This window comes from Spermophilus citellus (assembly GCF_964194105.1).
Source record: "Spermophilus citellus genome assembly, chromosome: 5".
Lineage (NCBI taxonomy): Eukaryota > Metazoa > Chordata > Mammalia > Rodentia > Sciuridae > Spermophilus > Spermophilus citellus.
Window position 1 is genome coordinate 105,286,093 of NC_138186.1, and position 11,010 is coordinate 105,297,102.

The window sequence follows — 11,010 nt, forward strand, 5'->3', positions numbered from 1 at the left end:
GTGTCCCAATTTAGGCAACAGATTATAAGGTTATCCTATTTACCTATGGTAGAACTTTGCCAAATCCATCCGCTTTTCTGCAGCAGACCTCTCTTTTTGGTCAGCTCTTCCTCTTCCAGCTCCCTGGATCCCAGTTTTCCTACCTACCTATTAACTTCCTTCTATCCTCATATGACCCTGCTTACTTTGGAGGATTTTTTCCTTTTCCCTCATCACTTAGAAATCCTTCAAATTCCTTCAAGGCCACTCTTCTTTCCCCTAATCCTCAATTTCATACATAATAAACTTTAGACCCAGACAATGCAGATGGTCAACCTGTACAGACTCATCAACCTGTACAGATGGTCAATCCGTATACACTCAGCAATCACTGGTCATTATTGTTAAAACAATCTCACATCCAAAATCCACCTACCAGGAGTCTTCTAAGCTTAATAAACCAGTTTCTCATAGCAGAGGAGTCCCAGTTATCTGTTATTTTCCCAGAGCTCTAGAGGGGAGGGGATTTTCATATAAAGCAAGCATTGAATGGTTCTGGCCTTTTAAAGTCCCAGGCGACCTGCACGTCATCTCACTTAATTCTTATAATCCTACAGAAAGACAACACAGCATAGCAGTTAGGAGCACAAGGTTCTAAAAATGATCTACCAGGGCTTAAATTTCATGCTTCAACACTTACTAAGTAATCTCTAATTTACTAAAGTTTCATGTGCTTCAATTTTCAAGGTAAAATACATTTGTACTTATACCTGTGGAAAATATTGATCAAGATAATATATGTATGGCACCTAGATTAGGGTCTAGTATAGTAATTAATTTTAAAATGTTAGCCATTATTATTACCTATTTTTCAATTGTTAACAAGTCCAAGATGATATAGTTAGTGGTAATGATGAGATATAAACCCAAGTTTTGTCAATCTAAACACCATCCATTTTCTGTGATATTCCTACTACCCAAGTGTTCTCCTATATGTAATGAAAAGCAGTAGACTAAAGAATGATACGGGAAGTACTTTTATTTTATCACATGACACTATATGAGAAGCCATATTTACAGATGCCTAATCACACAATATAGCTTTGAACACAAAAGGTGGCTCAGAGATAGCAATACCAGTGATTCAAGTATTGATCTTTTTTTTTATTATTGATTATTTAAAGCATTACATAGCTTATGACATATCATCTTTCATACATTTGACTCAAATTGTGTTTTGAACTCCCATTTTCACCCCAAATACAGATTGCAGAATCACATCTGTTACATATTCACATTTTTACATAATGCCATATTAGTGACTGTTGTATTCTGCTACCTTTCCTGTCCCCTACTATCCCCCCTCCCCTCCCCTCCCCTCCCATCTTCCCTCTCTACCTCCCCTGCTGCTGTTCAGTTCTCTCTAGATGCCCCTCAACAGATGAATGGATAAAAAAAATGTGGCATCTATACACAATGGAGTATTATGCAGCACTAAGAAATGACAAAATCATAGAATTTGCAGGGAAATGGATGGCATTAGAGCAGATTATGCTAAGCGAAGCTAGCCAAGCCCTAAAAAACAAATGCCAAATGTCTGCTTTGATATAAAGAGAACAACTAAGAACAGAACAGGAAGGAAGAGCATGAGGAAAAGACTACAGTAAACAAAGACGAATGAGGGGAGAGAAACGGAGAGAGAAGGGAAAGCACATGGAAATAGTAGGAGACCTTCAATGATACATAAAATTATAAGAGGTTATGAGGGGCAAGGGGGAGGGAAAAAAAGGGAGAGAACTGTTCAAGTATTGATCTTTACAGAAAAGAAAATAATTTTGACTGATTGAAAGGAGTTTGAAAATAAAAATTTTTATTGGCTAGCATTCTTTCATATTTTCTTGAAAACTACTGTGTCGAACAAAATGAAATACGTATAGTTTATCACATGGCACAGTATTTGAAAACAAGTTTACAAGTTGCCTCTCTGCCCACTTTCTGTTTCAGCATTACTACTGATGTGTCATTCTATTATCATGCTGAATTCCTCAGCATCTTCCATAACACTTCCAGGGGAATCTCTGGGAAGTAGCAATGGAAACACATTGACAAACCCATCTTCCACAATTCCCACCTTCTGCTCCTTTGAAATAAATTTATTTTTGGTCTAATAGGAAAAAAACACACTATGATTTTGAAAACCTCAATTCTGAGTCTGGCTGTCATGAACTACAAATATTTACATCATGTATCCTCCTCAGGTATGTTCTCAACTGGAAAAAAATTCATATTTGCTTGGTCCTTTGTAGTTCTTTACTATTTCATTTATCTCCACAGTAACCATTATATTTAAGGCAGAATTATATTCATTTTATAGTAGAAATTCAATCTCAAGAGGTTACACAATCTACTCAAGATCTCATAAGTGGTAATCTATTACACAATCTCGCTTAAGATCCTAGTACAGATATTTGTTGTTCTTTTAAGTTTATTACATTAATGAAGCAGCAATTTCCCAGCTTCCTTCCAAGGACCATATTTTATGCTTCCACTTACTATTTTTCTTTCTTCTTTCAACTAGCATTAAAACTAAATATTTATATATAATTTGATCATCAAATTTCCCTTACCCTGGTTCTTTAACTGTTTAAAAATTTCTTGTATTTCTAAATTAAACCAAGAGAAAAAATTGTTTTTTTCCCCAATAGTCTCCCCCCCCCCCCCAATAGTTCTGATAGCTTTTGGCCTGATCCATTTCGGTCTAAGCAGATTGCTAACATTTATAAACATTACTAGTTATTTCTTATAATTTAAAAGACATTATTCCATACTTAGAACCAATTCAAAACAAAACAAAAAAAAATCTTTGCCAATTCTTATTCATCAAAAGTAATGATATAAATATATTTCTCACTGATTTCATAGCCAGCCTCCTGCCTGTCTTTATTTGGGAAATATTATTATTCTATTCTCTTTCCCTAACAAAAAAATGGCATGGTCCTAGGAGTCAAAAAACTTACTTTCAATATCCCTGACAGAATGAACTAACCACTTAAACTGGAAGGTAAGACTTATGAATTTTAAATGTGGGACTCAGGTCAAAAGACCAATTTAAAAGCTGATATCATATGTCTAAAATAACATAATATCTCCTTCAATTACAGTAAATTTATAACTGTTCTGATTAGCCATGCTGACATACACATAGGAACTATGCCTAAACCAAATTAATTTAAAAGAAAACAAAACAAATCCATAACCAATCTTGAAAAGTCAGGAGATCAATAAATAGTATGCTCTCAAAGCAGGGAACATTAAACACTCAGTAGTTTATATAATTTTATATACTAAAAATGAAGAAATAAAAAGGATATGGGAATGGGAAATACATATGGGAAAATCAATTTCATCACTTTCTTCATTTTGATTGTATTGCTTTCTTGTCTTCAGGATGGAAAATTTTGACTTCAAAAGTAACAAAATACTTGAGCAGGGAATTTACATCTTTCAGTTCTAAATGGTATTCTTGAGCTATTTTCTCAGCAGTCCATGTTTCTGGATGAAGTTTATGATTATTGAGAAGTGTTAATGCTTCTACAATGGATATTTTGCCTTTGGGAATGTTCTTAATATTCAACATATCAAAATGGTGGCCTTTTGGCAATCTGAATTCCTTTGATTCTTGCTGTGTTTCAGTAGTTTTCACCTAGTATCCAAAAAGAAAGAAAAGTGAATTTTAGGATGAAAGATTTGGAATCTTCTTTCACATTTCTCAAATTTACACTATTCCTTTTCAAATAAATACTGCAAACATTTTCTCATTATAATGAGCCATGGTTTCATGGCAACTATACCATGATGCCCTTTCATAACTATAGCTCTGTCATCACTAAGGAGTTAAGGTAGCTTTAGAAAACTGAAATCTGAAATGCTCCAAATCCAAAATTTTCTCAGCACCAACAGGATGCTGTAAATGAAAAATGGCACACCTGACTCCCTGTAATAAGTTGTAGTCAAAATGCAGGCACGCTAAAAATACTGTATAAAATTACCTTTAAGCTATGTGTATAAGGTGCATATGATATATAAATGAATTTCATGTTTAGACTTGGGTCCTATCCCCAAGATATCTCTTAAGCAAGTATCCCCCCCCCCCCCGCAAAAAAAAATACAAAATATGAAACATTTCTGGTTCCAAACATTTCTAATAAGAAATAATCAAACTGCTTTAAAAGGGCACCATTGTCATACTGACTTGATAACCTCTATTTTGTTTCGAGTTTTGCATTTTATATTCAATACCCTAAACATCTCAAATGAATTCAAATACTGCTAGAAAGCGTGTCTCTTCTGAAAAATAAACTAATGTCTCAATCCCTCCGTATAAATAAAACTTATATACTGCCTATCTCATTCAAGCTTAATCACTGCTCTAGTATTTAAAATACTATAATTCTAGTGTAAAAATAGAAAAATAAATAGAACTGATGAGTTCATAAGCAGACCTATATATGCATGTATAGCAGCATTTAAAATGTGGGAAAAAAATTTGGGGAATTCAATAAATTACACTTAGACAACTGGCCATCCATTTGAAAAGGAGTTGAACTGATCTCTTCTATACAATAAACACCATACGGAATGCCAAGCAAATACTACCTCCCCCCCCCAAAAAAAAAAATATATATATATAACAGAAAACCACTAGAAAAAAATACTGAAGACTTTTAAGATGTTAAAGCACCTCAAACTTATCAAAAGAAAAAAAGGGCAGGGGGCAAAGAATTTAAATAGGCAATTCAATTTTTCATTTTCACTCATTCATTTTAGACTTTCTCTATTGCTCCTGAAATTTTAATACCACTAAATATCTTTCTGTAACTGTTCAATTTTTTTTCATTCCCCAAGAGCCAATTTTCAAATGCCTGAATTAGTATAACATGAGAAAAATAATGTTTGGAAATATTATTCAATATCTGTTTAAAAATAACATAACATGTACAATTATGTGTTTTTTATGTGAGCCTTTGGTGATAACTATACCCTAAAATCACTATTACATACAATTTTCAAATGCTGTCTTATTTCTCCTACAAAAATTATATCAATAATATATTTGTGCAGGCTACGCCTGTCTATAGACAGTACCAAAGAAATTTTAGAATGGAAAAAAAATCTGAAAGTTGTGGTTGGTTCTTCCTTGCCCTTTAATCTAACTCTTCCCTATTCAGAACCTCCCTTGACAAACTTTAATTCATCCTTCAGACCCAAGCCTAAACATCACTTCCTCAGAAGCCATCCCTCATCCTTCAATTTCAAATAGATCCCTCTGATACACTTCCACAGTGCCTATAATTATGTATTTGTATGCATGCATGTTCATGTGTTTAATGTCTGTTTCCCTCACAACATCATAAGCCTTGTGAGAGTAAGAAGCAGGTGTTGCTCAACACAGAGCACTGTGCCTGCACTTGTCTACTACATGGACTTAACAAATATGCCCATTGCAAATGTATTCTGTAATCCTAATTTTACATATCCTATTTGAAAACACACTTCAAAACACAAACAAAAAAAGCTCTGACAAACCCAACAACCCAAAGGAGTCCCTAAGATTAGACTATACCTCAATTCACAGGAGAATAATAGTTCTAAAGATATCCTTTTGTTACTCAAATTACAACTACCAAAATCTACCCAGGTGCACTCAATCAACACTTTCATAAGTCTTTTAGAACTCTGGTAAATGAACCAGGTCCTATGTGTCTTGCCTAGAACACTGTGCTTAAACTTTGCCAAGGCCTGGACTCTGGACACAAGTACAAACCCTTGCTGAATGCTCACTTTTTTTTTTTTTTTTTTTTTTTTTTTTTTTTTTTTTACTACTTAGCGCACTTCTCTTGATCATCTTCCTGAAGCCCCAAAATAAATAAGTAAATTAACTATTTTCTTAATTAAAACACACATTACCCGCAGGGAAGATACAGGATCTGTGGACTCAACATACACTTCTTTTAGTAATGAGAGCAGCCTGTCATCTTTTCTAGCAATTTCTCCCTTAACTTCTGGGTTGTCTAAGGAAAGAAAAAGAAAAATCACTTATTAAAAAAGAAAGAAAAATTTCCTTTAAGATCCCAAATACTTAACATAAGGCATTTAAAATAATCGTTTGGAATGTTCGGAAAATATTTTAAATGTAAATCGAAATACTAGGCCAGGCTTGGCACCCATCCTTATGTGATGACACAGAGCGAAAACTTAAGCAGCACATGATTCCTGTCGATTCGGATATGCCACAACAAACTGCCAAGGACTAATGACAATAGCAGGTGAGGGCAAGGTCAGCGATGGTACTGACCACCACCTCCGGGACTGACAAGTGGTAGGGGCCGCCAACCTCACCGCTGTGCGGAGGGGACAACCTCAATGTCACCAGCCTGGCAGCTCCACCTTCCTGCGCTAGGCTGATCAGAGCCGCTGCGGCCGAGCAACTTGACACAGGCCTTCCGGCCTCGGGACCGAGGCCCACGGTACAGAACCGCGAGCCCCGCACTGAGAGCCGGGGAGCCGGTGACCCGGCGACCCAGCGCCCGCCGCGTCCTTGCTCCACTCACAGCTCATCTGCTCTCGCAGGCTCTTGGTGGAAGGGTGCCTGGGAGCCACAGAGGGTTTCGGCTTGCTGATTTCCCGTTCTGCTCGGTTCTCTATGTTGAAATTTCTGAGCGCGCGGGTCACCCGAGCCCCCATCTCTTCATAACATGATGCCCTCAGGTTCGCAACGCACGTGGGAAAACACCGGCGCCGGTGACCTCTGGGCGCACGGAGTGTGCGCACGCTGGGGTCAAGCCGGCTGCGCGCCGGGAAATAGAAGGTACGTGAGCGCTGGTCGCCCCCTCGTGGTCAGGAGGCTACACACAGCGTCTCTGCCCGGAGAGTGTCAGAGGCGCTTCCTTCCGGGCCTACAGCCTGAAGGATATTGGCTGCTTCCCGCGGGAGGGGCCGACGCTGAGAGGGTACCTGGGACCCAGACCCCAGCACGCACCCAGAAGCTTTGGGATAGGTACAGGTCGCGCCCCACCCCAGACTTGCTGAACTGATTCTTCTGAAGTGAGGCCTGGCTTCGGTTAAAGCTTCCCACGTGACTCCAGGGTTGCAGTGCGAGCTGAGAACCAAAGTCCTAAGGAAGTTGATCCTTTCACAAACCAGGTCCGCGAGTTATCCCGTCCTCCTTTTGTGAAAGGAAAATAAGAATAGGGTGTTCCTTCTCAAAGGGCATTTGTTTTAAACTGCTCTTTCATTTCAGTGCCCTATTTTCCTATCCCTTTGCCTAAAGCCTCTTCAAGCCACCGTTTTCTTTTTCCATGATCTTTATCCCATTCTCATAACTTACTGAGATAATGATATTGATTTTAGTTATGCTTTCATTTCTTTTCTCTTTATTTTTATAACTAATCTTATTTACTGCTCCATGCTGTTAAGCAAGGAGTCAGCCGTCCTGTCTTTTCCTACTTCATTTCTCATCTCTGTTACCTTACAGAGTCTTTGAGCCCCAAGAGACCTCAGTGTAACTTACTGAAAGCAATAGCCAGTACATGTGGGAAAAGCAAATATCTCTCTCAGTCTCCCTCCTCTCCGTTTCAGACTGTGTTTCATTAATGCTACTTTTATTAAAGATTATTTAGGAATATTGTGATTAATCCATAATAAAAGAAAACCAAGAGGAAGGAAGTAGTTTCCAAAATTATTTTGGAAAATATTTTTCACAGACTCTGGCAGCAAAATCTGTTTTTAGTGTTCTCAATTCTTCTTAGTAAAATGAAATAGATGGGTTGTTTTTAACCTTTCTAAAGTTAGAAATGAATATAGGTGTAAAGATAATCAAATTAGAAAAACTGAATTGAAGAAAGGGACAGTTTTAGTTAAAGAAAATTAATTTTATTAAATATCATGCTTAATCATAGCAAAACCTCTACAAGGAGCATAGCTTCTCTCCGTTGATTATAATGAAACGTTTTTACCAGGATTGGTATTTGGAATTTATAGACACTAGAGTGTTCTCTGACAGAGTTAATTGAGAAGTTATCCTGAAGGTGGCAGGCTGCTCCAAGGTTTCCAACTTCGGAACATGGTTAAAAGTCTAGAAATCGTTCATATCCAGTACATTTTAGTCACTTTCTATGAATGCCAAGAAATATTTATCTGCTTCATTATATCTATTATGTAGTTTAATAATTATGGTAGAAATTCTGCACTCTGTTAAAATATTTTAAAAGTGAAAATCTCATTCTCATAAGAAATTCATCCAAACTTCTGGCAGCATGAAAAAGTAATGTTAGTGCTGAGGGCTGTGGATATTACAAAATTCAAGAATTCCTTGGGGGACTGGGGCTGGGGCAGTGGCAGAGCGCCTGCTTCCCACATGTGAGGCACTGGGTTCGATCCTGAGCACCACATAAAAATAAATAAACAAAATAAAGATATTGCATTCATCTATAACTAAAAAATATTTTTTAAAAAAGATTCTTTTAAAAAAAGAATTCCTTGGATTCCCACATTTACAAAGATTGGATTTAACATTTAAGGGGCATCCAAATGTGAGCCGCCTGCTTTCCCAGGTTCTTTGCTACTCAAGCCCTCAAAAAGCGAAACAGAAGGCAGATGTTCTCCACCAAAACACACAATAGACTTTCACCCTTTGGGAATTATCCTAGAAATAAAATCTGAGCCATAAATGCATAATCCTAGCTCTTCTTGTCAAAACATATAAATTAACAGGAAGTCTGAACTTAAGAACTCCCCTTGGGCTTATGTTAAAGGGTTGAAATCAGGTCCCCAAGGAAAGAATAACTAAGATTGAGCTCAGAATTAACCTTTATCTGAGTGGAGTGTTAAAGATGTTTATGACTGAATATCTTAAGCTACTAATGAAATGAACCAGGGTCTTGCAAACACACTAGAATATAATTTTTTTTAGGACCCAGTGGTAATGATATTGAGTTCTATAGTTTCTTTATTCAACTGGGAGAACATAGGAGTATTAGATTAATTCTAGATAGGGAAGAGGTGTGGGAGGGTAAGGAAGAGGGCAGGAGATTAGCAAGGATGGTGGAATGTGATGGACATCATTATACAAAGAACATGTATGAAGACGAATTGGGTGTCAACATACCTTATATACAAACAGATATGAAACATTGTAGTATATATGTGTATTAAGAATTATAATGCGGGGCTGAGGATGTGGCTCAAGCGGTAGCACGCTCGCCTGGCATGCGTGCGGCCCGGGTTCGATCCTCAGCACCACATACCAACAAAGATGTTGTGTCCGCAGAGAACTAAAAAATAAATATTAAAAAAAATATTCTCTCTCTCTCTCACTCTCTCTCCTCTCTCACTCTCTCTTAAAAAAAAAATAAAAAAAGAATTATAATGCAAAAAAACAAAGTACATGTATAAAGGCATAAATTGGCATGAACATACTTTATATACAGAAATATGAAAAATTGTGCTCTATATGTGTAATAAGAATTGTAATGCATTCCACTGTTGTCATGTATTTAAAAACAATAATAATAATAAAATTAAAAAATGTAAAAAAATTTAAAAATTGAGAGTAATTAACCAATAGATTTTACCCAGATTAAAAATTTAAATGTCTCATCTAGTCCAAGCTTAGAATACGATGTTCAATATTTGCACTGCTTTGCATTTTCCAGAAGAGCAAAGAGAAGTTTGGAAAAAGAACTAAAGATATTGAAGTTCTGGTATGTAGGTGAATGAAAGGGATACAATAACTAAATATCTGAAAGTAAAGTTAGACTCATTCTTCAAGCATCTAATAAAAATAAAGATATTCTAAATTCCATGTTTAATTGCTGATTAGCATGTTCTGCGAATTTGGGGCACATTATAGCTGGAATGCGGACTACCTGCCTTTGCCTGGCATAAATCACAGCAATAGTCTCTAGCCAGCCCCCTCCATGCTTCCCTCAACCTTCTTTGGTCTTCCTTTGCTTAAACTCTTACCATTGCACATGCCTTCTTTGAACATGATTCAATAGCATTCTTTGCTCTTCAAGTAATTGCAGACACTAAGCCCAGGAGATGGATGACTCAAGGAGCCCAAAACAGACCCAGGTGAGAACCTAGATGGTTCACTACATAAAATCTAACTAGTAGTGGGTGGCACCAATGATGTATAGAGAAATGATACCTCATCAGAGGTGTTGGTGTTCTCAGAGTTGGTCTTCAGAGCCTGGACTCCAGTTCAAGTAGCAAGGAATTTGTTAGGACCCCCAGTTCAAGTAACTTACAAAGTTCCCAAGGTTGGCCAGTATTATAGTGATGCAGCATTGTATATTTGTGAAGCCTAGAATAGTGGTGATGGGGGGACCCAAAACCCAAACCAATCACAATACTCAGTTTGAGAAGCAATAGGTCTCAGATTGGAATTATCAGCCAACAATTATGCCCAGACGCCTTCCGTGGGCTTACTGTACTCATGACTTTTGTCATTTTACTAGTTTTCCATTGCTGCTAACAAGTTACCACAGAAGTGTGGCTTAAAAGAAAACAATTTATTATCTTACAGTTCTAGAGGTCAGAAATCCAAAATAGGTCTGATGAGGATAAAATCAAGGGGTTGCCAGAGTTGTCTTCCTCCTGGAAGCTCTAGAGAATCCCTTTCCCTGATTTTTTCTCTTTCTGGAGGCGTCCCACATATCTTAGCACTCAGCAGGTTCATCACTTATTTGTCATATATCCTTCTCTGACTGTGACTTTCCTGTCATCCTCTTTCCCTTTTAATACCCTTGTGATTGCATTGGACCTGTGTGGATAATCCAGGATAATCCTTCCGTCTCCACATCCTTTATTTAGTCACATGTGCAAAGAACCTTTTACCATATGTGCAAGGTAGCAGTTTTATAGGTTCATCTTTGAAAGACCTTTTTTTTTTTTGTCCACCACAGTCATTTTTTCAGAATATACATATTTGTAGTTATGACCACTTGAGTAACTACAAAGATAGAATGG

At 37.1% G+C, this 11,010-nt stretch overlaps 1 protein-coding gene across 1 annotated transcript; it reads right to left on the reverse strand.

Moving 5' to 3' along the window:
• Positions 1 to 2,227: 2,227 nt before the first annotated feature.
• On the reverse strand, positions 2,228 to 6,812 carry NDUFAF4 (NADH:ubiquinone oxidoreductase complex assembly factor 4). The gene is made up of 3 exons (XM_081295390.1): positions 6,591 to 6,812; positions 5,947 to 6,050; positions 2,228 to 3,682 (listed from the first exon to the last, which is right to left on the reverse strand). The coding sequence occupies exons 1-3, from the start codon at positions 6,721 to 6,723 to the stop codon at positions 3,395 to 3,397; spliced, it is 525 nt and encodes a 174-aa protein (XP_081151516.1). The 5' UTR covers positions 6,724 to 6,812; the 3' UTR covers positions 2,228 to 3,394.
• Positions 6,813 to 11,010: the final 4,198 nt, after the last annotated feature.